This window comes from Pseudonaja textilis, chromosome 2 (genome assembly GCF_049901715.1).
Source record: "Pseudonaja textilis isolate UNSWEBS1 chromosome 2, rPseTex1.2, whole genome shotgun sequence".
Classification (NCBI taxonomy): Eukaryota; Metazoa; Chordata; class Lepidosauria; order Squamata; family Elapidae; genus Pseudonaja; species Pseudonaja textilis.
This window is the reverse complement of record NC_141991.1, coordinates 6,552,552-6,580,477: the sequence shown is the minus strand read 5'-3', so window position 1 is coordinate 6,580,477 and position 27,926 is coordinate 6,552,552. Positions and strand designations below refer to the sequence as shown.

The following is a 27,926-nucleotide window of genomic DNA, read 5'->3' as shown; positions in this document are numbered from 1 at the left end:
GCATTAAAAATAAAGCATCTGGTTATCCAATAAGGGAGAAAGTTTAGAGCAGCCATATTCCTGCCTTTTATGAAGCCAGCCCAGACTAAGGGCTTTCTGAATCTTGGAATTTGAAAATTTCTCCACTGAAGAAACCAATGGGCAGAGAAACAATGTGTGAAACCATAAGCCATCAGTGTAGGAAGTGGATGTAGAGCCAGTATAGTAATGGGTGGGATCCAGCTGGTTCAGACTGGTTTGTGTTGGGCCCACCCACCCACCCGGGCTCCCATTCTAATCTTTATGTCCTGCTTTTGAAGTGCAGCTGCTTTGCGCAGCACAGCAATTGCTGCCTGGCAGCCGCTGAAGCACCAGGGAGAGTGCTCAGTGAAGGATTGCAGGAGGTGAGTCAAAATGCCTCTGCGCTTGTACAAAGTGTGCATTTGGCATGCATGCATGTACAAAGTGTGTGCACATGTGCAAAGCATGCCCACCAAGCCACGCTCACTGAACTGGTGGTAAAAATATTTGAAACACATCACTGAGGCCAACCCCCTACTCAAGCAGGACATCCTATATCAGGGGTGTCAAACTTGTGACATCATGTTGTTGTCACATGATGTATCATGACTTTTCTCCCCTCACTAAATGGTGTGGGCATGGCCAGCATGTGATGTATCTAGTCCGTGGGCCATTAGTTTGACACTCTGTCCTATATCATTCTATACAAGTGGTTGTCCAATCTCTAAATCAAATGGATGGCACACATATGAGAGAGAGAGAGAAAAGAGAGAGAGAGAGAAAAAATGAGAGAGAGAATGAAAGAGAGAGAGAATGAATGAGAGAGAGAGAGAGAATGAGAGAGAGAGAGAGATTGAGTCAGTTTAAGTGCATACATAAATTGTAAGTATCAGGGGGACATGTATTTATTAAAAGTGGTTAAAATTTCTATTGTGATGCAAAATAAAAGAAAAAAAAACAAGTTTGTGTTTGGGTACATTTGTGGTTTTTAAAGAAACATTGCACTATCCAATAATATTTTGGAAGAAATTAACTGGCATTTTTGGGAAAGATGTGCCAAATAAATGTATATGTTATTTTGAAAACAAATATTGTTTTGTATTCAGGTCTGGTCTTAAAAAAATAATATAACACTTGGGTATGAAGATGCAGCCCAGAAGTCCAGCACTCGAGGCCAAGATGGAGAAAACCTGCACAACCACCATATATTTCCCTTTGGTGCTCAGGTAGGTGGGTACAAAGGTTACCCAGACATTGCAGAAGACCAGCATGCTGAAGGTGATGAGTTTGGCTTCATTGAAGGCCCCAGGTAGATTTCTGGCTAGGAAAGCCACTGTGAAGCAAACCAGAGCAAGGAAGGCCATGTAGCCAAGGGCACCATAGAACATGGCAACAGAGCCTTCATTACATTGCAGGACAATCTCTGCAGGTTCCAAGTCCATGTCTGACTCAAAGAATGGGGGAGAAGTGCCCAACCAGATGCTGCAGAGGATAATTTGGACACCAGAACACGAAAATATGATAGAATTAGCCAGGCTCTTCCCTAGCCATCTCTGCACTTTATTCCCTGGTTTTGTGGCCAAGAAGGCTAGCACTACCATGAATGTTTTGGCCAAGATGGTAGAAATGGCAACTGAGAAGATGTTGCTGAAGGCTGTTTGTCGAAGAAGGCAAGTAGCTCTCCTTGGTTGGCCAATGAACAGGAATGAGGACAAGAAGGAGAGCAAGAGGGAGATGAGAAGGATGTAGGAGAGATCTCGATTGTTGGCTTTGACTATGGGAGTTTCTTGGAATTTAATGAAAATTCCCAAGACAAAACCTGTTACCAAAGACAGGAACAAGGCAAGGGAAGCAAGGATGATCCCCAGATTTTCTTGATAAGATAGGAAAGTTTCAGTCTTAGGAATACAGTCAACTTGATTGGTGTTTGGATATTGTTCTGCTGGACATTTGGTACATTTTTCAGCATCTGAAAAGAGTGAGATTAACATCTACTGTCAAACATGTTCTTCCTTCAAAGGCATACAGGGACTCCTCAACTTAGATCACAGTCGGGACTAGAATTAAGCAGGGCAGTTAGTGAATCACACCTCATTATAGTACACATTTTGCCACAGATATCAACCAAGCCACAGTTGTTAAGTGACTCTTGTGCCCTTTGGGCCAGTGATGGCTAAGCTTTTCCACATTGCACGCCAAAAATGCATGAGTGTGCACGCTTGGGTGCCTGCACCCATGATGCAATCCATGCATGACTCCCCCACCCAGGGATGGGATTCAAATTTTTAACAACTGGTTCTGTTGGTGTGGCTTATGTGCTGGGTGTGGCTTAGTAGTCATGTTATTGGCTGGATGTGGCCAACTCAATATCACTCACATTGAGGCATGCATCTCCTCGCCTGGCCTCTCATGATTGTGGGGATGCTGCAATAGTTGTAAGTGTGAAAAACGGTCATAAGTCACTTTTTTCAGTGCCATTGTAACTTTGAATGGTCACTCCACACAAGCAAAGTACCAGCAAAGGAGGGAAAATAACTCCAGAGAGGTTCCTGAGACAGGAAGTCTAGTCCTGCCAAGAATGTAATAAAGGTTAACGGAGAGGCACTTTCTCTAAGCAACCCCAGAATGTTTCCTTCCTGCCTTCCTTACAGGATAAGGCCGGTAATTTCTTCTCTGAACTGCTCTCTGAACCAGTTCTCTGAACTGCTTAGAATGTTAACAACCGGTTCTTGCAAATAGGTGCAAACTGGTAGAATCCCACCCCTGCCCCTCCCCCTCCACATGCGTGCGCAATCCCCTGTGCACGCACCATGTGCCTCTGCACATGCATATATGACCCCCCTGCACCGTACACCTCTGCGCATGCACACGCAGCCCCCCTGCATGCCGCATGCCTCCAAGCATGTGTGTGCTCCTCCTTTGCTCATGTGCAGCAGATATCCAACAGTCAGCTCTCTAGTGGGGAGGCACATGCACATGCACCGTGAGGCTCTTCTGGGCAACCTCTCTTGTGCAGCAGAAGTGGCTCTGTGTGCCACTTCCAGCACGCATGCTGTAGGTTCACCATCACGGTTTTAGGCTAATGGGATTTTCCTTATTGACTTCCTTGTTGGAAGCCAAGTGGGGAGGACACAAATAAGAATCACTAGGATGTTGCAGCCATTCTAAATACATGCCAGTTACTTTTCACATGATGATCAGGATGCTGAATTAGTCACAACTTCACGGGTTTATGGTGTTGTGAGTGCCACTGTAACTTTGAATGGGTACTACACAAATGGTTGTAAGTTGAGATCTCCATTTGGAATGAAAACAGGTGATAGTATAAATGAATCTGTATGGAGAAAGATAGCACACAGCAATGATTAGGAAAATAATGTGACATAATGTAGAAGGGTAAGAGCCAAAGACCAATGAGGATCTCTGCAGTCCTTTGCAGGAAGAGCTGTGTCTGCTTTTAGAGGTTGCATTGTTTGCATCTCAGACTCAGTGAATCACTTTCTGGAGAAGAACTTCAAAGCATTCCACAGCCCTCCCACCAATGATCCACAGAGATGATCATTGATACCCCTGTGCAGGACTAGGTCACGCACAGACAGTAGAAGGAGGTTTGTGTCAAGCCTGAATCTGACCGGGCAATGGCTGGTTCCTCTCTGGTGGGGGATTAAAAATAGCTTGACTCCCTTCCTCCTCTCTGTGGCAGCACCTCAGATATTGGAAGACTGCTATCATGCCATTCCAATGGCTGGCTGGCCAGAGGAAGGGGAGAGAAGTCACCAAGCAACCAGCCCTTATCCCGATTGAACAATGTGACATATTGTTTTGGAAAAATGAGAAACTTTTACTTTAAGTGGGGTGGAAAGCATGGGAACCTTTAATACTGGCTTTCCACTAGTTTGTGCCAAGATGATGTATCTCAATAAATTTGTTCTTTGAGGAAATGGATTGCCTCGGAGTTTGGTTTGTGATGGGTACGTTAATGGGAACCTGACAAGAATAGATTACAGTAACAGTGTTGGAAGGGACCTTGGAGGTCTTCTAGTCCAACCCCCTGCTTAGGCAGGAAATCCTACACCATTTCAGACAAAGGGTTATCCAACATCTTTTTAAAAAACTCCCAGTGTTAGAGCATTCACAACTTCTGGAGGCAAGTTATTCAACTGATTAATTGTTCTAACTGACAGTTGGACTCAAAGCTTCAGTGGACACCATCATCTCTTATTCCTTTAAGAAGGAAGATATTTCCCACGAATGAAAGTGAAGATATTTCTCCTGACCTTCATATGAAAACTGCCTGTTAGTGAAGGTATATTACTTAGTTCTCCTTTACAAATGTAATGCTTTCCTCCAATTTGTGGTGGAATGTAATCTGGTTTCCCAGGAGGGAGAAGCTGCATTCAACAGGACCAAGAAAGAGTGAACTTTAGGTACTTTGGTTGGGAGAAAGAGATTCAAGATAGCTACTCTCTAGATGTTCTCAGGGTATACCTTTAATGATGCAAGAACTTAGAAGTAACTCTCTGTGTATGTCTTAGTTTTTGGAGCATGACAGCTTGGGCCAAGGAGATAGCCATATCTTCTTCCTTGACAGCAGTTCTCTGGGCTGCTGGATTCCACCATTTATTTTTCTTTACATCCATACCAGGTAATCAAACACCAGTGATGGATGGATGAAAAACAAAAGTTCAGTTTTACTGTCCTTCCTGTAACTCCATGTAGAAGGGGAAACTTGTCAGTTTTACCCACTTAAAAAAAAAGAGAGACTCCTTCATTTCCCGTTAAGGATGTTGAGGAAGGAAGGAAGGAAGGAAGGAAGGAAGGAAGGAAGGAAGGAAGGAAGGAAGGAAGGAAGGAAGGAAGGAAGGAAGGAAGGAGTGAGTACTGGTCCTGTTTCTCAACTTGTTAAGCTCAGCCTTTTATACTTGCATTAGTGGAGGAAGGGAAGAGGAGAATAAGGAGTTCTCAATTTCCGAAGAGAGACTCCAAGAAAACATGGCAGTATCACCACTAAATAAGAGAAGTTCAAGACATTCTATCTTCCTTTTAATGTCAAGCCTCCATTGTTTCCCTTTTTCTTAATATTCTGCTCATGATTTAAATTCCCATATCATTTCTTCTCACTCTTTATAAAATAATTATACATATTAAAAGAAAGTATCTTTTTAAAGCCAAGGTTTAAAATACATATTACATCATAATTTCATGATAAATGTTAGGATCTACGTACTCCCAAATGTCTGCACAAGTGATGGGATTCAATTTTTTTAACCTACCGGTTCTGTGGGTGTCACTTGGTGGGCATGGCAGGAGAAGGATACTGTAAAATATCCAGTGCGATCCCACTCCTGGGGGAAGGTTACTGCAAAATCCCCAACCCACTAACCTGCTTTCCAGCTCTGTTCTCCTGTGCAGGGCAACAAAAGACCCAGCCAATCAGCAGGGACTTGGGAGGCAGAGAATAGATGGGGGCAGGGCCAGTCAGAGGTGGTATTTGCTGGTTCTCCGAACTACCCAAAATTTCTGCTACCAGTTCTTCAGAACTGGTCAGAACCTGGTGAATACCACCTCTGGTCCCCACCTTTTCATTGTAGTCACTCACCTTCTATGGTGGAGATGGTTCCTTCTGCACAAGGATGACAGTCATAGCAGCAGATGTGATTCCCTTCTTGAACTACCTTCATGAATCCAGGACAACAACTTTCCACACATTTGGAAGGAGGCAAAGGCTGAGGAGAGAGTGGTAAAATGTTCAGAAAATTAATTTATTTTCAGAAAAATGGCAAAAGAAGAAAGTGTTGGTGATCACAAGTTCAAGATTTATCTTTGACCCCATTAGAAGCCAATAAGAAATGCGAAACCCATCAAATGGATTCAACTACATATTCCTTCTCTGATTCTCTTCCATTCTGATGTTTCATATGCAATGCAAATTTACACTTTCATTTTAAATTTAGATATTGAATTTATCAGGAAAATGTTGGATGAGCTCTTTTGTTTGGCTAAGTAAACCATATAACTTGCATTTCTGGCTCAATCTATTCCCCTTTCCATAAAACCATTAAATTGTTTGTATGAAAATTGAGAAATATGTGTTATTAAATACATTTCACAGTGATTATATATATAATATATATATATATATATTTACTTCTGTAGATTTTTTGGTCTGTAGGTATTTTTGGAATGAATGTATGCATGTATGTATGTATGTATGTATGTATGTATGCATGCATGTATGTACAGAAGCCTGATGATGGCAGATGAGATTCTGTTGAAACATTGCTACAACTTTAAAAGCACAACTACAATGACGTGGGAAAATACCCGAACAAAGCTGAATGCCATACATGTAAGTACCCGCGAAAACTTAAGAACACACACACACACACACACACACATGCACACACACACACACACACACACACACACACATATGGATCTTTGGTTATTCGGGTTTTCTCCCGCATAAGATTGGAAGTATCTAGGCAACGTTTCGATGAAGTCTCATTCATCATCTTCAGGCTTGTGTCTTCGGCTTTGTGCTTCTCAGAGTGATGTGAGCTTGCAGCTGCTTCTTCCTTTTAACTGCTAGTGGGGGTGTGACTTGATTGGGTGGGGGCTTGGCTGTGTTCTGATTGGGTGGGAGGTTGGCCGTGTTCTGATTGGCTGGAGGTGTGTTCTGTTCAGGTGGGGGCTTAGTTGTGCTCAGGTTAGTCTTAGTTGCTGGGGGATTTGAGCTGGTGAGATGTGATCCTGCTGTTTGGCTTCGAATTCGTGGTCGTGCCGCATCTTCATGGTGGGTGTCGGTTTGCTTCATGTATGGCTCGGAGGGGTTTGAAGTGGGTAGTGATGCAGCTGCAATGCGGCTTCTGGTCCGTGGTCGTGTCTCATCTTCTCTGTGGGTGTGAGTCTGTTTTCTACATGGAAGTGTGGTGGTGGCATCTTGTGTGGCACCCCATGGGTGTGGGTCTGGTGTCATTCTTCATGTTAGGTACTTGTCTGTTCATGAGGGTGGGTTTCCAAATGGCTGGTAGGCGGGAGGTGTCATCTCGTTTATTCATGCTGTGTGGGCGTTTTTCTATATCTATGGCTTCTCTGATTATTCTGCTGCTGGAGTGTTCAGTTTTGGCGATAGTTCTGGTATTTTTAAAGTCAATCTCATGTCCTGTGGCTTTGAGGTGTTGGACCAGGGAAGAGGTCGTTTCTTCTTTTTTGATTGAGTTCTTATGTTCTTCAATGTGTGCACTTATTCTTCTGTTAGTTTGTCCAATGTATGTGGTGGGGCAGGCAGTGCAAGGGATTTCGTATACTCCTTGGTTTTCTAACTCGATTTTGTCCTTAGGGTTTCTTAGGATGGTGGATATCTTTCTGTTTGTGCAGAATGCTGTCTTAATGTTGTGTTTTTGGAGGATCTTGCTGATTTTGTCTGTAGTGCCTTTTATATGTGGGAGGAGGACTTTGCCATTGTCTTGTTCTCTGTCTTGGATGGTGGTTGGGGTTTCTTTTTGGATTAGGTGGGTAATCTTCTTTCTTTGGAATCCATTGGCTGTCAGCACACTGGTGAGAGTGTGTAGTTCGGTCTCTAGGTGTTGTTTGGCGGCTAAGCATTTTGTCCTGGAGATGAGTGTCTCAGCTACGGAATTGATCTGTGCTGGATGGTGGTGTGAGAGTGTGTGTAGATAGTGGTTTGTACACTTCGGGGCAGGCAGAAATCCGCGATCGTGTGTGGTTTCTGCCTGCACTCGCCGCTGGAGTGCCCTGAGCCATCTGGCTTCAGGGCTAGCCACCTCCGTAGAAGGTGGTGAAGATAGGGGGGATCTGGCAGGGTCGAGAGAAATCACACCTCTCTTCCCTAGCCAGCTAAACGCCCTTTTCTGAAGGTGGTAGAGCGGCGGTCAGAAATGGCCACCACAAAGAAGTGCTCAGCCAGAAAAGAAAGTGCAGGAGGAGTTAAGAAGAAGTGAAAGTTTTTTTGCTGACCGGGATAAAGCAACAATGAAGGTATCCTGGAACTTAAAATTTGTGCAAGATACATCGTTCCCAGAGATTTACAAGCAGTGAATGGAAGTTAAAAGGGAAAGTTATTTTTTTTTCACTCTCCTTCCTAACAGTGACAGCGAACAGAAATACATGAGAAATCGGAAAAACCCGCTTTGGCATCAATAGGTAAACTGGATAATTAAACGCTAAAGGGATAATAAGGATTTCTGAATATTTAAAAAAAATTTTTTTGCTGTAAGTGGGAAGGGAGAGGAAAAGAATTGGAGCAGGATTTGGAAGTAAGGAGGAGATTGCCTATAATTTTTAAAGAATCATTAAATACTAACAAGACTTCTAAAAGATACATTTTAACTGGAACTTTGCAACTAAACAGTAACCCCAGAAAGAGAAAGTGAAGAAAGAAGAAAGTGCTAAAAGAAACAGCTTATTTGGACTGTTTGGTGACTTTGGGACTTTTGGAAATTATCTTTGAAGGACTAAAAACACTTGGGTGGTTGTTTTGGAAAAAAAATTCTTTCTACAATGGCATCACTTGTGGATGAATTGAAAATTGAATTCAAAAAAATACAAAGAAGATGAACAAGAAGGGAAAGACTCTCTTGGCACTCTTTTTCAATTCTTAGAAATGGTGATTTGCACCTATGAGAAACTGACTGTGCAACAAGATGATTGGGATAAAGAAGAAGCCATCTTTGATGAACAAGTAACTGTATTTGGGGAAGAAAGGGAGAAGGAGGAAAAGAAAAAGGGGACTTTAAGATCTAAAAAAACAACCAAAAAAGAGAAAAATAAGGTGAAAAGTGGATATAATGTTAGAAAACAACAGAAAGGGGGAATGCAGAAGAAGAAAAGTGAGGTGGAGAGACAAGGGGGTAAAAAGGGCAGGGAGAAGAAGCAAGGGAGGAAGGAAGGGATGAGAAGCCTCAGTGGTGTGGAGCAAGATGTAAAGAAACAAGCTTCATTTAGAGATAATGGGTAAAATTTAATTGAAAAGGGGATTCTGCAAAGGTACATAAGATTGTATTGTTATATTTGTACTTAGAAATAATGTTAGAAAATTGGAAACAACATGTGATCAAAAAATGGGATAAAATATTCATTGTAACTTAGTGAAATTTTTGTGAATAAAAGGAAGGCAATGAAATAAATGAGAGAATTGAAGTAGGAGGAAATGGGAACATTTTAATGATACAATGATTTAAAATATAAGTGATGTGAAGTGGGGGGGAAATAACTATGGAAAGTATAAGTGTTCCCATAAAAGTATGATATTCAATTGAAAAGTAATGTGTAAAATATTTAAGATTTAAATGAATATTAATATTAATGATAGATTTGAATTGGCATGGATAGTTGTTTTTATTATATTACATACTTATAAATTTTTCTCTTTTTTAAAATATAATGTGTAACTTTAGAATGTACTAAACAGAATCCCAATGGAAGTTATGTACTATATTAAGTGTTATAAATTTAGGGGAAAGAGTTAAAGGCGTCACACTCCAATTAGGGTACAGGATAAATTTTGTTTAAAGAGAAAAGATAGCTGGAAACAGAACAAAGAATAATAAGGATAATGATTTGAACTGAGAGGAGATAAATAAAATAAAACTAAGAAAGTTAAAAGAGGTGAGAAGCTATATAGAAAATGGAAAATGGTAATAAGATATGGAATGGTATATAAAATGAACATGAATTTGAATTTGTGTCTGTATGAAGAGATGTAACCTGGGATCAAGAATCTTTTAGAAAATATGTTTTATGTTTTTATGTTTTATGTTTTGTTTGTTTGTGTATTGTCTTTGAAAATTAATAAAATTTGTGTTTTTTTTAAAAAAAGAAGAAACAATCACACCAAAACCTGGAAGAGAAATAAAACTTTGTCCCATACAAAGTTTCCAGAGAAAACACACCCACTTTTATCCCCTGTGGGGTGTGTCTCAATGACTCAGCTCACTCTCTGACTTGCCCACACCTCCTACGTTACAGCTCACATTTCTTCCTACGACGCTGCCTAGGATCAAGGCAACATTCGTCCACTTGACTCCCTGTCAGGGGCTGCTCCGATATGCCCTCCTCCTCCTGATTAATCTCAGGCTGTTCCTCTTGGTTGTCTGCTGAAACCTGAGGTATTATCAGGGAGGAAGGCATTGCCAGAGAGGAAGGTCCTGGGGAGGAAAGCATTCCCAATTCTTCCTCCTCATCTTCTGAGTCCTCTTCCTCTAACAGCACAGGCTCGGGAATCAGAGCCACAACACTATCCCTCACCGCAGGGCCCTTCCCCTGAGTCTGACGGTCAGGATGTGGTCTCAAGGGGAACTGGTCATGAAACCTCCGTATAAGGTCCTAGGCATGGATCATGGAAGCATCCACCCAGGAAAGGGCCTCTGGTCCACCCCCCTGCCTCTCGATCAAATACTGGAACTGTCCTTTCAACCAGCAGGAATCCCTAATGCTGACCACAGTGCCGTCTACTGCATCATCGTCATTGAGTACAGGTGATGGATCATCAACTGCGGGATGTCAGAGATCACATGAAGGGGTGTCAGGGACCAAAAGGGAACAGTGGAAGACAGGATGAATTTGCATGGAGCTCGGTAGAGTCTGTCAATAGGCTACGGGGTTGATGACCGCCTCGATGGGAAAGGGGCCGATGAATTGATGGTCCAGCTTCTTTATTGGGCAGTTGACCCAAAGGTGTTTTGTGGACAACCACACCTGGTCTCCCACAGCCAGCGGAGGCGTCGCCTGTTGAGAGCGATCTGTGAACCTCTTGTAGTCTTCCTTGGCCCGTATCAGTTGCTGCCAAACTAATTGCTGAACTGAATGTAGTTCTGACAGGAATTCCTGAGTCTCGGCAACTGGGGAATCTAAGAGCGTAAATGGAAAGAACTGCGGATGGAAGCCCACATTCGCATAAAATGGTGTCATTTGGGTGGAGGTGTGCTGAGAGTTGTTGACTGCAAACTCCACCAGAGGGAGACAAGCAACCCAATTGTTCTGCTGTTGGTTGACAAAACAACACAAATATTGCTCGAGAATGCCAATTATCTTCTCTGTCCCACCATCAGTCTCTGGATGGTGCGCTGATGACAAACAGACCTGCACCTATAATGCGGTCATCAGGCTCTTCCAAAATTGGGCTGTAAATTGGACACTGCGGTCAGAAACTACCCTGTCTGGCAGACCATGGAGACAAAAAACATGCTGCAAGAACAACCAGGCAGTAGTACGGGCTGATAGCAATTTACGACACGGAATGAAGTGGGCCATTTTGGTTAACATGTCAACCACCACAAGCACAGTCATAAATCCAGAGGATGATGGTAAATGAGTCAAGAACTCCATGGAAATTACTCCCCATGGTCTTTCTGGAGTCGGCAGAGGTTGGAGGAGACCAGGAGATGCACCTGTCATGACTTTCGCTTCCCTGCACGGTACACAGGATGTGACATAGGTGTGGACATCATGCCATACTCGAGGCCACCAAAAAGTCCACGTGACAAGATGGAGGGTCTTAAAAACCCAAAAAGGCTGGCTGCAGGGTGTCGTGACACTGACTCATAATAAAGGCTCAAAGCGGTCCTGTGGGTACGTACAACTGGCCCCAATGCTTGAGTAATCCCTCCTCCAAGGTCCATGGGGATTCAGGACCAATCTTCCCCAATCTCTACTGTGACCAAATGTCTAGGCGCTGCGCCTCTCGCACCTGAGTCCGCAAATCCACCGGTTCCTGGACTGCGGCTAAGGATTCTGCTGGCAGCACCATCTGTGGAGGAAGGGGGTCCTCAGGACAAAGGTACTCAGGTTGACGGGACAGGGCATCCACCCTCCTATTGTGACCACTGGGGATATAGGTCACAAAAAAGTTGAACCAGGCAAATAACAATGACCACCAGATCTGCCTCTGATTCAACTTTCTTGCCATTGAAAAGTGTTCTAAATTCCAATGGTCCGTTTGGACCTCCACCTTATGTCGGTCCCCCTCGAGATGATGTCGCCAAGTCTCAAATGCTGTCAGCCTCAAGATCTCTTCGGCTACCCTAACTGCTATCTATCTCATTTATCTCTCCCATATCCTATCTACTTTATCTTCTCTACTGCTAGGCTTGATTTTTTCGGCTGTCATTAGGGTTAGGGTGGATCAAGCCGGGAAAAGCTTTATGGATGCTTCTGAGAAAACCCGGCAGGGCTCCAACATATGAGGGGGAAGGGGGAGCGAGTTCAGCCTGGGGAAGTCAGGCTGCCACCACCCCCCTAGCCCAGCCCATGCCAGCGCAACAACCAGCCACTGCCCGGGGAGCCTCAGCAACAGGTGTGATGCCTGGGAGACGCCACCTGCCCCCCCTTAGATATGAAGTCTGGAAGGAAATCTCCATGGACTTTATAGTAGATTTACCTGAGAGTGCTGGGCACACAGTCATCTGGGTGGTGACCAACTTGTTTTCCAAACAAGCACACTTCATACCTTGCTCCAAGATTCCCTCGGCAAAGTCATTAGGCAGACTGTTCATTATACATGTCTACAGACTGCATGGTGTCCCTGAGCGTGTAGTTTCTGATCGAGGGGTTCAATTTACCTCGAACTTCTGGAGGGAATTTTTGAAGGGTTTAAGCTCTGCCCACCACCCCCAAACTAATGGGGCCTGTGAGAGAACTAACGGGGTGTTAGAGCAATATCTCCGGTGTTACATAAATTATCAGCAGGACAACTGGGTGGATCTACTGCCTTTTGTGGAGGTGGTGTATAACAATTCTGTCCACAGCAGTACTGGTTTTACCCCCCTTCAAAGTGGCCATGGGGCAAGATTTTGTACCCATACCTGAACTCCCTCGTGAGAAACCCAATGTCCAGTCATTGGACGACTGGATATCTCAACTTCAACTCAATTGGCCAGTCGCTCGTAAAGCTCTGGACGAGGCGCACCAATCCCATAAGAAATTTGCGGACAGGAAGAGAGCCCCACAGAAGTCATATCAAGTAGGTGACAAAGTGTTTCTCTCAACCAAATATCTGCAAACCACTCAGAAATCAACAAAGTTGGGTCCTAAGTATGTGGGGCCTTTCCCTATTGAGCGGATTGTGAATCCTGTGATGGTTCAGTTGACTCTACCAAAAACTCTTCATCGCATTCATCCGGTTTTCCACGTTAGCCTGCTAAAACCCAAACATACCTGTACATTGAGACCGACCCAGACTGATCCCCCCGTGCCATTGTTGATTGAGGGTGAACAACATTTCGAGATTAAAGAGATTTTGGACTCTCGGAAGTGGAGGGGTCGTCTTCAATATCTTGTAGCCTGGAAACATTTCCCCCCATCCCATGCTGAGTGGGTGAATGAAAAAGACATTAGGGCCCCTGAACTGCTAAAGAACTTTTATGCTAAGTATCCTGATAAACCATAGAAATGTATGCAATGCTTAACGTATTTTTTTTCTCTCTTACAGGGACTAATGTCCTTTTTCTAGGGGGGTCCGAATGTCAGCCTCAAGATCTCTTCGGCTACTCTAACTGCTATCTATCTCATTTATCTCTCCCATATCCCATATCCTATCTACTTTATCTTCTCTACTGCTAGGCTTAATTCTTTCGGCTGTCATTAGAAATGGGGGAGGGGTAATTGTGGGGCAGAAGAGAGCTGGAGGTGTTTTGCATTCCTTTACTGTGGGTAAGCAAAAGGAGGGGGTGTATGATTTCTTCTTTTCAACTTTCCATTTCCTTGCTAGCTTCTATCCCTTTTTGCGCAGCTGCGAAGTCTTATCAAAATATGTCAAGGTCAATGGACAGAGGCCTCATCACCACCTGAAGATGCCCACATGATCATATTCAGAACTTTTAATTGGAAGAGACTTCTGGACTTTGGGGGGTGGGAACAATTCCATTCCTTTGTATATGTGATCTGCGCGCCAAATTCTCAGTTTCGGAATTCCATCTGTAGCTTCCTCTTTAATTTCCAGTAAAAGAATAACTTTGCTCTGATCCATGGAGTCTGGGTATTTCTTTCTTGGATTTTGAAGGGAGCACACACTGACAAATGCAGACTTGATAGCCAGCAACTCTTTTTCCCAGATGGTGTAATTATGTTCGGAAGGAGGGAGTTAATGGGAATAGTAAGCGCAGGGAAAAAGAGTGATGCTATCCACTGGGGCTTGCAACAACACAGCCCCAATTGCCACGTTGGACGCATCTGTCTCCACCACAAAAGGACGACGCAGATCAGGGTGCCTCGTCCTGGGTTCTGTGATGAAGGCCTTCTTGAGGGCCTCAAAAGCCTGTTGCTGTGGGGGTCCCCACTGGAACGGGACCTTCTTTTGAAGGAGCTGGGTTATTGGACCTGTCAGCTTGGCAAAACCTGGGATGAAGGTCTGGTAATAGTTAGCAAACCCCAATAGGTGTTGAACGTCCTTCACATGACAAGGGGGCTCCCAACTACACAAGGCCTCCACTTTACGCGGGTCCATGGCGATGCCTTTGGGAGAGATGATGTGCCCAAGGAAGTCTATGGAAGTCTGGAACAAGAGACATTTCTCCAGCTTCGCATAAAGTTGGTGCTCCTGAAGGCGTTGCAAGACCAGACAAATGGGTTGAAGGTGGCTGTCCCTGGACCTGGAATAGATCAGAATATCGTTCAGGTACACCACCATGAAGCTATCTAACATGTCCCGAAACACGTAATTCATCAGGTGCTGGAAGACTGTGGGGGCGCTGGTCAACCCAAACGGCATCACAGTGTACTCAAAATGGCTGTATCGGGTGCCAAATGCTGTCTTCCATTTGTCCCCCTCTCACATCCACACCAGGTTGTAGGCCCCTCGAAGATTGAGCTTGGTGAAGATAGTGGCCTCCCGCAACCTCTCCAACAACTCTGGAATGAGCGGCAAGGGGTAGTTATTCCGCACCGTGATGGCATTTAACCGACGGTAATCGCAGCACAAGCATAAGTCTCCCGTCTTTTTGACAAAGAGAACTGGGGCTGAGAGAGGGGACGACGAAGGCCAGATGAACCCTTGGGCAAAGTTTTTGTCCAAAAAGTCCCATAGGGTGGCCAGCTCGGGCCCGGACATGGAGTACAAATGTCACTTTGGCCGTGGTACATTGGACAGAAGGTCCACTGGACAATCATAGGGCCGATGTGGGGGTAACCGGTCCGCCTCCTTCTCACTGAACACATCCGAGAAGTCCGACAGTTCAGAAGGTATGGAGACGGCAAGGGTGGTGATGTCCTGGCCAGCACAGGTGTGGCGGAAGTGGTCCACACACTGCAAACTTGGAAAAGAAATGGCGTTCCACAACCATGCCACCTGAGGATCATGAATCTGAAACCAAGCCATGCGGAGGACTAATGGGAAATGGAGGTCCGCGGTGACATAAAAGTGGATTGCCTCCTCATGGTCTCCAATGACCAGGCGCAAAGGCTGGGTAGTGAATTTAATGGGTCCTGCAATAAGTTCCCGCCCATCAATAGTCTCTACCGGAACCAAGGGGACATCAAAATGGGCAGCAAAGGCCTGGTCCATAAAGTTAGTCATGGCCCCCAAGTCCACCAGTGCAGTCGCTGAAATCCCTTCTGACTGGTTAGCCAAGAAAACCCGAGTGTCCAAAAGCAGATGCCGAGGGGGCCCAGAGTCAACCTCCGCTAATTCAAGTGGGTGTTTGATATGTGCCCGGCCTAGGGTTTCCCCTAGGTTGGGCCTGCCCCGTTTCCCGACTGATCAGGCTGAGATTCAGGCACAGGCTTGAGTGCCCCCCTTCACTTTATAGGACAAGAAATAGCTAAATGTCCTGCCCCCCCCACAATACAAGCACAAACCTCCTTGGCATCTCCGTGTTCGCTCCTGGGCCATCAGTCGAGGTCTGACCAACTCCATTGGTTCCTCGGCCATTGCCACGACATGTTGGGTGACCTGGGGTGCTGGTTGCACAGGGCGCTGCGGTACAGATGTGGATGGCTGCTCCTGGATGGTGCGATGGGTCTTTTGCCATTGGAGTCATGCGTCGATGCGCAAGCATTGCACCACCAGAGCGTCGAGGGTTGGGGCTGGTTCCGCTTGAACTAACTCATCCTGCAGCTCAACTGACAGGCCATCCTGGAAGGCGTCCATTAAAGCTGTGTCATTCCAGTTGGAGTCCAGACATACAAGCCGAAATTCAGAAATAAATTCCTGCAGAAAGGTCCTGGGGAGGAAGGCATTCCCATTTCCTCCTCCTCATCTTCCGAGTCCTCTTCCTCTAACAGCACAGGCTCGGGAATCAGAGCCACAATGTACATACATACATACATACATACATTCTTAAGTTTTCACGGGTATCTCCACACCACAAGCCAAGCAAACACCTGGGCACAAAGAGACCCCCCCCAATACCTCCAGCTCAAACACACCCCAACCAGGCATGCAGATGAAACCTAGCTTCCTAATAAATGATAGCCATCCGTTTACTCGGAGCGAAGCAGCACTAAAAGCACTAAAAGGAAATACAATGTTGCCAGTCAATCAAGACAAAAAACATTACAAAACAGACAGAAGATATTAGAAACACCAATCAAGCAGAACACAGCAAACTCCAAGACCAATAAACACAGACCAAGACTTCCAACCAGCAGTAGGCTAGCCGCAAATTTAAAACAGAAATGGCTGTGGAAGTCTGACTCACAGACGAACACTATACAGAAACCTGATGATGGCAGATGAGATTCTGCCGAAACGTTGCTACAACTTTAAAAGCATAACTATAATGACGTGGGAAAATACCCAAACAAAGCTGAATACCACACACACACACACACACGCCCCTATATATATATATATATATTCTTAAATTTTCACGGGCACTTACATGTTTCTTTTCAGTGTTATTGACTACAATATTAATTTCTGCTTTGCCAATTAATTGTAAGAACACTGATACAAAAATAATTTATTGACCAATACTTTGTTTAAAGTCAAAGTAATGTATAAAATTATAGAAACATATAATCACTTCTCTAATTAAGAACTCTCTGAAGAAACTAAAAATGAACACATTCAAATAGAAATTAAAAGTTAATTAGTCTTTCGTGAATAATTTTGATACCCTATTTTACTCCCTTAACTTTGTTTCATTAACCTGCATGCATGCAGGTATTTTTAATTTCAGCATAATGAAGCTAGGGAATTTCTGTGACTTTCATTAAGTGTAAACAATATTTGTGTCTCTTTAAGAAATGATTCATCATTTATTTTTATTTTGTGAAAAGAGTGAATGGGTTAGTATGTTGGAATAAAAAATTGATCAGAGGAGTATATTTTTCATGGCCAATGCAAAAAAAGTGGTATCCACTACAGAGCTTTTCACTTTAGAAAAACCTGATCAACTGTCAGGAAGATTCATTGAAAACAATCCCCTCACCTATCCCAAAAGTGTAACCTTTTGTGGCCATCTTCTGTGGAATAAAATAAATATTAACAGTATAACAGAGTTAGAAGGGACCTTGGAGGTCTGTTAGTCCAATTCCCTGCACAGGCAGGGAACCCTATACCATTTCAGACAAACCTCTTCTTAAAAATGTCCAGTGTTGGAGCATTTACAACTTCTGGAGGCAAGTTATTCCACTGATTAATTATTCTAACTGTCAGGAAATTTCTCCTTATTCTAAGCTGGTTCTCTCCTTGATTAGTTTCCACCCATGGCTTCTTGTCCTGTCCTCAGGGGCTTTGGAAAATAGGTTGATCCAGTGGTGGGATTCTATTTTTTTTACTACTGGTTATGTGGGCATGGTGTGGCTTGGTGGATGTGGCAGGGGAAGGATACTGTAAAATCCACATTCTCTCCCCACCCAACTGACCTGCTTTCCAGCTCCATTCTCCTGTGCATGGCAACCAAAGAAGACCCAGCCAATCAGCTGGGACTCATGAGGCAGAGAATAGATGGGGGCGGGGCCAGTCAGAGGTGGGATTTGCCGGTTCTCCGAACTACTCAAAATTTCCACTATTGGTTCTCCAGAACTGGTCAGAACCTGCTGAATACCACCTCTGGGTTGACTCCTTCTGCTTCGTGGCAACCCCTGAGATATTGGAACACTGTTATCATGTCCCTCCCAGGCCTTCTTTTCATTAAACTAGGCGTACCCAATTCCTGCAACTGTTCTTCATATGTGTTAGCCTTCAGTCCTAATCATCTTTGTTGCTTTTCTCTGCACTCTTTCTTCTTTATATTGTGGTGACCAAAACTGCATGCAACGTTCTAGGTTTGGTCTTACCAAGGCATTATAAAGAAGGCAAGAGGAGAAAAGAAAAAGAAAATAATTTCTGTAACTGTTCTTCGTATATATATCCCACAGCTCTCTAATCATTCTTGTTGCTCTTCTCTGTACTCTTTCCAGACTCTCAACATCTTTTTTATATTGTGGTGACCAGAATTGTATGCAGTATTCCAAGTGTGGTCTTACTAAGGCTTTGTAAAGCAGTATTAGAACTTCGTGTGATCTTGATTCCTTCCCTCTATTAATGCAGCCTAGGACTTTGTTGGCTTTTTTGGAAGCTACAGCACACTTCTGACTCATATTTAAGTGACTGTCTACTAGGACTCCAAGATCCCTCTTGCAGTTGCTACTGTTGAGCCAGGTACCATCTTCTATTCTCTACCTGTGCATTCGGTTTTTGTTGCCTAAATGTGAAACCTTTCCATTCTTTACACTAAATTTCATTTTTTTTGATAGGCCCCAATGTTCCAGGGTGTCACGATCCCCCTGTATCTTGAACCTTTCTTCAGGAGTGTTGGCCATTCCTGCCATCTTGGCGTCCCACCTTGTTCAACATTTCCACCTGTGGGATACTCTTCTGCTCGATGATAACTTTAACATTCTGAGATGTTTGTTTTTCTACTCTCCCAGATTTCACTCTCTTGACAGATGTATTGGGAAAAATGACCCAGCTCACAATGTCCAAATCAGCTGTAAGATCTCCTTTCTCATCCAAATATACCCCTTCTATGGAATTATTGTGAAACTGAGAGCTTTGAAGAAAGGAGTGAAGCTGGAAAGGAAAGGAAGAATTTAGAAAGGGCACCGACAGTTCTTTGAAAAGATCCATGGGTCTGAATATTTCTCTCTTTCAGTTCAAAACCAGGTTCTATTATCAGTTTCCCACTTGGTTAGGAGAGTATCAATAAGCACAGGAACAACAGCTGTAGATTAGTACTGTGATTGCAAAAGATAGGAGTTTCGACATCTGGTCATGTCCCATTTCCCACTGCTTTAACACAGCAATGCTTGTGCACAGTGAGATGGGTAATATAAATAAACAACTCCTTTCAGAGCAAACAACTACTTCTTTTTTTCACCTAAAATTATTAACCTTGAAAAAATCTGCCATTCAGATTTTTCTTTAACTTTAGGAGTATTGTGTGATTTTTCTTTTTTGTTGTATCATTAATTGACCAAGTGAGGTGGATCATATTTAGCTTATCCTATCTTAGTAAGACTGAGGATCTAAAGGTCCGCAATATCTTTTTTCTTGCTAAAATCCTTCCTTTCAGTGATTAGAGAACATTATCTGATTGTCTCCCATGATATAAAGTATAAATACGGGTTGGCTCCTTCTTAGTAAAGCTGTCAACTTGTAAAGCATTCCTGGTCTGCTCTTGAGTTTCCATAGGTAGGAGAGGGGAGAACTGGTGGAGAAGCTCAGATGTTATGACCAGAAGCACATTCCACACATACCTTTCTCCAGATTTTATCCCAAGTTACTAGGGCAACCTGGAGTGGTATGTTTTCTACAGCCCGCAAAAGTGCTCCATTGGATAATGTAACACCCCAGGAGGAGGGGGAAATAGGGTCATAGGTGGGCAGTAAATTACATGGGGCAGAGCCGACTGCACTTGGGAAGTGCTGACATGTTGCTCCTAATAAATAATTGGATTTCTTTTGAAACTTGGCTCAAGGCTCATGAATTAATTAGGGCATCCGTTGGAACTCTGACAAAAGCTTTAATACTGCTCCAGTTAACTGGTCAAAACTGCTGAAAGCAGAGAAGAACTCCCATATACAATCATGCCATATGTACTAGAAGGAGCACGACAGTATATAGGTTGTGTATGCTGCTTTCTACATGAATGGTTTTTCTTGTAAATTGCTCTCAGTCTTTGGAAACCTCTAACATTTTGGCTGCTTTTCTTTTTCTGTGCTTCCCTATAATGGACCACTACATAAAGTGAATTGTTTGCCTTCCTTTTGTACAATACATTGAGAAAAAGATTAAATTATCATAGACAGGGGATTTTTAAAAAAATGCATTGCCCAGCATAGGAATGTCAAATATTCCTTGTGCTGGCTCTCCAAACTGCCACTGCTCAATATTTGACCACTTTGTTCATCATTAGCATCAAATTCTAATTAATTGTTAACAAATATGCTTCAACCAGCTAAACTTCCCAGCCCAGTGAAGATTGGCCATGTGCTGCCACTTGCTTAGACCTGCCAATCCTACTCTCTCCAACTCTACTGAAATATGAGAACTTTGGCAAAAGAATAAAGTTGCTGATAGCCAAGGAAAGGAGAGAGGCTCCAGGTAAAGGAAGTCATTGAATGGCAGGGAAGCCCATTGATAGGAATTGCTGGGCAGAAGTATTAGGATTGTCCAGCCTATTGGATGGATTGAATGGAGTTCTCTGAGATACAGGAGAGAGTAATGCCAAGAAAAGAGGCCTGAACACAGTATAATATTTTGGCCAATGAAATGGCCAAATGAAAGAGAAGCCCTTGAAAGTTGTGGGAGCATCATCACTTGAGACTTTCAAGAGGAGATTGGATTGCCATTTGCCAGAAATGGTGTAGAGTTTCCTGCTTGGGCAGGGGGTTGGAATCTACAAGGGACCTACAAGGTCCCTTCCAACTCTGATTATCTGTTATCTGAAGCATTACTGAACAACTCAGAGGTTGAAGTATTTATTATGACAACAATTAAAAGCAGAAATATTGCAAAAAAACAATGATAAAAGGAAATGAAAATGAGAAGAAGTGAATGGAAAGTTGGACTTAGGTTAAATTTGAATTTTAGGATAATTTAATTTAAAATGTAACTAAAGCATCCCCTTAACAAACAGAGTCCCACCTGCAGAGGAAACATGTCTGATGGAAAAGAAAAATACCTGCCAAGCCTTTAGCTTTGGAACTTTGACCTTCATACCTCTGTTCATTACTGTTCTCTTGAATAAGGATATATAAGCTGAATTTAAGATCCTTCCCACAGCCCAAATGGTGTTGTAAATGAAATAGCTATCCAGAGCCAGGACTCGATCAATCTCCTCTTTCCTCAGAGCCATCAGGTCTTCTCTCTGTCTGCATCGCCTCCAAATGTTCACTGAAATGTCATCCTTCATGGATGAACATGTAAAGGTCTTCTTCATAAAGTTACTTAGGGATGAGTGAAAGAGATGTAAAGCATCGTAATTTGCCCATTTCCTTTTCCGTATCAGAAAGGAAAAAATGGCACTGAAATATTTTAAGGAAAAGTTATTATACATCAATTCAGGACTCAGATCCCAGTGAGCTGCGGTGATCCAGACTTTTCCTGCAATAGGTTCTTGAATTCTTTGAAATGCTTTTTGTGTAATCATCATTCCTACATGGAATGAACTAGTCTCTGAACCATAAACAAAGACATTGACATGTCTCCATTTGAAATATTCTTCAAGTATAAAAATTATATTAAGCACATTTAATGGAAAGATTTTATGTATAACTGCACAAATGCCATTCCTTAACATCAAAGAAGACATTATCCTCATGAACCTCTCCCCCTGGTCAGTTTCTGGAGCAATCAGACCAACCAAGGTCCACTTGAAATGGAGGAGCAGCTGGACCATTCCTGGGTACTGGACACCTTGAGCAGGTAGCATTGGATTGAAAAAAGGAAACAGAATTTTATCTCTCAGGATCTTAGAAGCAAAACTGTAACTGATCTGAAAGGAATGGAAGATGATGGTAGTTCAAATTTAACAAGCAAAACAGAATTTCTCTCATTTCCATTATAAAACTCTGCTTTCCATTTGTGGCATGACTGAAAACTGTCTTCCCCAAAAGACACACCTGTGGAATTTTGTAGGTGCCCAACATGGTTGAGATGTGAATGGAAATGCCCGTCTCAGCTTCTTCCAACACAACCACTGTGTTTCTTTGCCTTCCACACCTGTAGTTGGGAGCATTGGCCTCTCCGTCTGAAAGCAAATCCAGCAAAGCATTCGGCGTCATTTCTACCTTGAAAAAATTTTCATAGATATTATAACCCAGGGTGATGTTGGGTAAGAGATGGCCATTCTGGTTGATGTCCTCGGTTGCAAAAAGGAAGGGCAGAAATTTCCAAAAACGTTTTCTTCCACGTCTGCAGGAATTAACATAATGATGAAAGTAACATTTAACTATCCTTCCACAATACTTTTAACCCATTCAATCACCATTATTCCTCCAAACTGTTTGCAATGGTCCAAACTATTACCATAGAAAAAGAATAAAAATAATTTTAAAAAAGGCATCATACCTTATTTCACAGGCACTCTCACAGTTGGTTACTACTTCAAATTCATGCCTTGGTTTTCAGGGTTTTATTGCATATTTGAGAGTGGTTGCCTAAATCTTAATGTGTGTGAATGATATGCCCATATAGCTAAAAGAAAGTATTGATTAGTAGCTCTTGTATATTCTAGATATTACAAGTATTCGTTGAATTTTTCCAGGAGTTTCACTGAAAAAAGATTCCTGCATGAATGACATTTAGAAGCTTTGAAAGACCCGGTTGTTTTTCCTAACTCTGAGGCAGAGTGAAGCTTGAACCTCAGATGGATGGAAGTTTGTTGGTGTTTATGTTTTATTGGGGACAGGGCATGATTTCCCCCTGTTTTCTATTTTTTAATATACTTTTAATTGTAAGCCACCCAGAGCCAAACAGCTTATGAATAGAAAGAAGCCAGGCAGGCAGGCAGGAAGAAATTTTGGACCTGGACAGCCTAGAACTATGCCACCTATGGTCTGATTTCAGCTTAGTACACAAAATTGTCTGCTTCAACATCCTACCTGTCAATGACTACTTCAGCTTCAACCACAATAATACACGGGCAAACAATAGATACAAACTCAAAGTAAATTGCTCCAAACTTGATTGCAGAAAATACGACTTCAGCAACAGAGTGGTCCACACCTGGAACGCCCTACCTGTTGTTATATCCTCAACCCTATAAAACTTTTAACCTCAAACTGTCTATCGTGGACCTCACCCTATTCCTAAGAGGTCTGTAAGGGGTGTGCATAAGTGCACCAGTGTGCCTACCATCCCTGTCCTACTGTTCCCATTTATTCATAATCATTTATTATGTATATACTTATATGTTTATACTTACATGTTTATATGTTATCTTTATACTTATACTTGTTTTCTAATACATGCTTGACAAAATAAAATAAATAAATAAAGGAAGGAAGGAAACAACCAAGCAACCAAATAATATAACAGAGATAATAATTTCATTTAAAGATTTTTAGGACCTTGACATGAACTTGAAGGCAGATAACAGATAACCAGAGTTGGAAGGGACCTTGTAGGTCATCTAGTCCAACCCCCTGCCCAAGTGGGAGACCCTACACCATTTCTGGCAAATGGCAGTCCAATCTCTTCTTGAAAGTCTCAAGTGATGGCACTCCCACAACTTCTGAGGGCAATTTCTGTTCCATTGGTTGATTGTTCTCTCTGTCAGAAAGTTTCTCCTTATTTTCAGGTTAAATCTCTCCCTGTTCAGTTTCCATCCATTGTTCCTTGTCTGGCCTACAGGCCCTTTAGAAAATATCTTATGTTCTATGCAGAAAAAAAAATAGCATCATCAGTTGGTTCCTCTGTGTCTACATTCTAGATCTGGCCATAGGATGGGAAGGAAAATGGAGGGAGGGCAAACATTGATTGAGTTCTGACACTTGACAGCTCAAAGTGAGCGTTGTCGTTTGCAGTTTGCAACTGGGACCCAAAGGTAGAATCAGAGTAAGTTAGAAAAAAATAACAGATCAAGGGGTTAATGGAGTGGCTGTAATGCTATGTAGGAAAGATTGACTTACGAAGAGAATTTTCTTGAAGGGCTTCCACTGAAGCTTAATGAATGAAACGTAGCCTTTGTGGTAGAGATTATGCCACTAATGGAATAATCTCCTGGCTTGTAATGATTATTTGGGTTCACTTCACCCTGCTCCAGAGTCAGGAGGCATTTGGCTTTGCGCATCCCACTGTCTGTCTGTGGCCACTGAAGCAGCAGAAGGAGGAGCACCAGCAACATGATGTGAGCCTTTTCTGGGGCATCTGCTTTTTAGCAAAGAATGAGAAGAAGAGGTGGAAGAAACTAAATCCTGCAAAAGAGAAGATCCAGACAGGGTCCAGTGAAGGGATGGAAACACAGGTCCTGCTTATCTTGAAACTACCCTCAGATGTCTCCAAAGCTATGTATACATCCAGCTTTTGACCAAGATTCCATCTTACATTGTTTCTAAATCTGATATTTTCATCAAAACATATTCCAACGTGTTATTGTTAAATTTTCTGAAAGTTTACTCTCTGGGGTACTAACAGAAGGACGAAAAGAAATCAATATGATTTGGATAATTGCAAGTAAGAGCAAAGTAACCTCTCTGCACTCTGGTATCCAAAGGGAGAACTAACAGATATAGCTTAAAACTTTGAAGGAGAGACTAGAAAAAATTGCCTCACAAGTATTCAGTAACACACTTTTAAAAAATCCAAGATTCAGAAAGATATTTATTTATTTATTTATATTTATTTATTTATTTATTTTTATTTGTCAATTGCTTACAAGATAATAGGTATAAGTAGAAACATAGTTATGAATAAATGGATACACATAAGAAAAATAAAAGAAAAAGTATAAAAGAAACATCTCAGAATGATTGATATCATGGATACTGTCTGGATGCTTGACAATGTCATTATTATTACAATATCCTTTAATTTCTTACTCTACTTTCTAACCATCTATATAATAAATCCCAAATCTTATAATACTCTTTTTCTTCTTGCTCTCTAATTGCTAATGTAACCTACTCATTTCTGCACATTCCATTATTTTCTTAATCCCCTCCTTTTCCATTGGAATTGTCTCATTTTTCCAGTTTTGAGCAAATACAATTCTAGCTGCTGTTAATACATTAATAATCAAATATGTTATTTCTTTATAATAACATTCAGGCAAAATCTTGTTTTTGATGTGATGAAGTTACTGTCACCTTTTTTCTTCCTGTGAATTTTTGAACATTATGATGCTGATGTTGCCACAAATAATAAGGAATGCTCAGCAAGTCTAAGGCAAAATCAGCATCATAATTGTTCAAAAGTCCACAGTAAGAAAAAGATAACAGAAACTTCATGTTTTAGGGTGGATGCTTTACTTTTATTGCGAGCTGCTGTGAATCTATCTGGAATTGAATGCATACAAATCAAATAGATGTCCAAATGTCCATCCATCCATCCATCCATCCATCCATCCATGTGACATGTCCCTTTTTTTTAACCTGGAACAGTCAAAGAAAATAAGGAGTTTTTAAGAAACTTTTCCCTTGTTATATAACCTCAGACAGAGATACTCAACATAAGACATGTTGAGCATCTACAATGGAAGCACTGATATATCCAAATGTTGTAGATTTGGGAAAAAATTGTAACATATAAAGATATTTTGATCTAGAAAAGGGAACTTAAAACTAAACAAGAGCTACAAAAACAAGATATGAACCTAGCATGGTGGCTGCACCTGCAAATACAATCGAGATATGAGAAGGATGCAAAGTTTCTCTAAAGAGCCAACAACATTAGATTGAATATTATTAGTGACAGATGAAAAATTAATAAAGAAAATATATAGCTGTTTTTATTAAGCCTTAAAATGGAAGGTGAACAAGTGAAAGAAGCAATGATAGTATGGGCAAAAAAAACTCTGGATACATTATAGAATTAGATAAATGGCAAAAATTTTGGGATAGAAATTATAAATTGACATTGGCAACTACCTATAAGGAAAATCTGTATAAAATGTTTTACAGATGGTATCTGCCACTGGCAAGACTAGCAAAGATGTTTTAAAACAGGCCTTCTAAATGTTGGCACATGGTTAGAAAAAATGTTAAAGCAACACATAGATTTAAAGCCAGAAATATTTTTGTTAGATATACTACCAGGAAAATATGATAAAGGGAATATATATTTAATATTGCATGTCTTGACAGCAGTGAGAATTGTATTTGCGCAGCACTGGAAGAATGAGGAAATTCCTACAGATGAAAGTATAATAATAATAAAAAAAGAATGTGCAGAAGTGGATAGGTTAACATTAAAGATAAAAGACAAAGAAGATACAGAATATTTTTAACATGGGATTTTGTTCTATCAATGGTTAGATGGTTAGATAATGGAAGTAGAAGTTAGAAGTTAAAAGATTATCAATATGTATAAATAAACAATTACTATTACTATTATTATGTATAAAGTAAATTGTCCCAGACAATACACTGTTTACCAAATACTAATGTATGTTAAAGAAAATACCAGTATATAAATAATAATAATTAAAAAACATGACACATCTCTGGCTCTTTCATACTGATCCAACAGGTAGAAAAATCTGTCTATAGCCCTCTGCCAAAATGAAAATCTGATGAGTAGTAGTTCACCCTGATTGACCATATTTTACTTGGAAGCTTCGAGGCTGCCATATTTAGTGCCTGGGAATTTGGGAGGGGGGATTTCTTAGTGAGCAGAAAATTAGATTCACAACATTCTTTCTTAGAAGTCAAGAAGATGTCACCCTGCGCCTGAAGTGGAGTGTCCGTGGGGATGTTTCCAGTTGAGACAATGTTTGATTGGGCCATGTGATGGACTGGTGGGTTCAGGGGATGGATCTTTGAATTTATTTTGGGAAGGGAAAACCTAGAACTCTCAGATTCGGGTTTTCCCAGATGTGCCAATATGACAACTCTAATAAAATGGAATTTTGAGGAAATGCCTGTCTCGGAGTTTATTGAGTTGGCGCTTGTTACTTGGAATGCTACACTGAGCCTTAAACACTGTACTTTGCTTCCATAAATATCTACTGCAAATCACAATCATGAGAAAATGAAATCGGTGTCATGGTGTCACCGTACAACTCCAGCCTTTTGTATGTGCATCTTGAGATAAGTGCAGGGTTTGCATGATGATATCATGAGAAGCATTTTGTCAGTCTGCCCTATTGCCTCTCCCCCATGTCTCTGCAAAAGACAGAAGCAAGTGGTGAAAGCTACATCCTAATGATGTAATATAAACTCCTCTCATATATGTTCATGGAAGAACCGAAGTGTTGACCTCCCTTCATTGTATGTTTTGTCATGCTGACATTATGTGGTTGGGAATGAACACCTTTGTCCTCATGGGATTCCAGAAATCCTGGGTGTGGTGCTCTAGAAATGACGGATTATGGAGCAATCTTGATCGATTTGATTGATAGACAATAGATTTGTATATTTAGGATATTTATTAAGAGAATATGATGTAAAACAGTAATTTAGTAAGCATAGATGGAAGATATATAACTATTTGTAGGCATGAAATGCATGTGTGTGTGTGTGTGTGAGAGAGAGAGAGAGAGATCCTATTCAGTGGTGGAATTCAAAATATTTTATTACCGATTCTATGGGTGCGCACTTTGAACATGGAGCATTCTAAAACAGGTGATTTTAAGTATGAAAATTTACCTTATCGTCAGTGCTGGTGAGTAAAATGGATGAGGTGTGGCAATCCACTCTGCCGCACCTATCAGCTGAGCTACAAAGAAAGGAAATATAGGACAAGAAAAACTAGAGCTTTTTTTTTTCTTTTCTTTTTGTGTCTTATTTTGTGTCTATTGGCAAGTTCTATCTGTTAGAGT

The 27,926-nt window shown here is 41.8% G+C and overlaps 1 protein-coding gene across 1 annotated transcript; it reads right to left on the bottom strand.

Moving 5' to 3' along the window:
• Nucleotides 1-1,073: 1,073 nt before the first annotated feature.
• Nucleotides 1,074-22,230, bottom strand: LOC113452375 (vomeronasal type-2 receptor 26-like). Its single transcript, XM_026723825.2, has 4 exons — nt 22,069-22,230; nt 18,788-19,015; nt 5,600-5,726; nt 1,074-1,969 (listed from the first exon to the last, which is right to left on the bottom strand). The coding sequence occupies exons 1-4, from the start codon at nt 22,228-22,230 to the stop codon at nt 1,074-1,076; spliced, it is 1,413 nt and encodes a 470-aa protein (XP_026579610.2).
• Between the last annotated feature and the right edge of the window lie 5,696 nt (nt 22,231-27,926).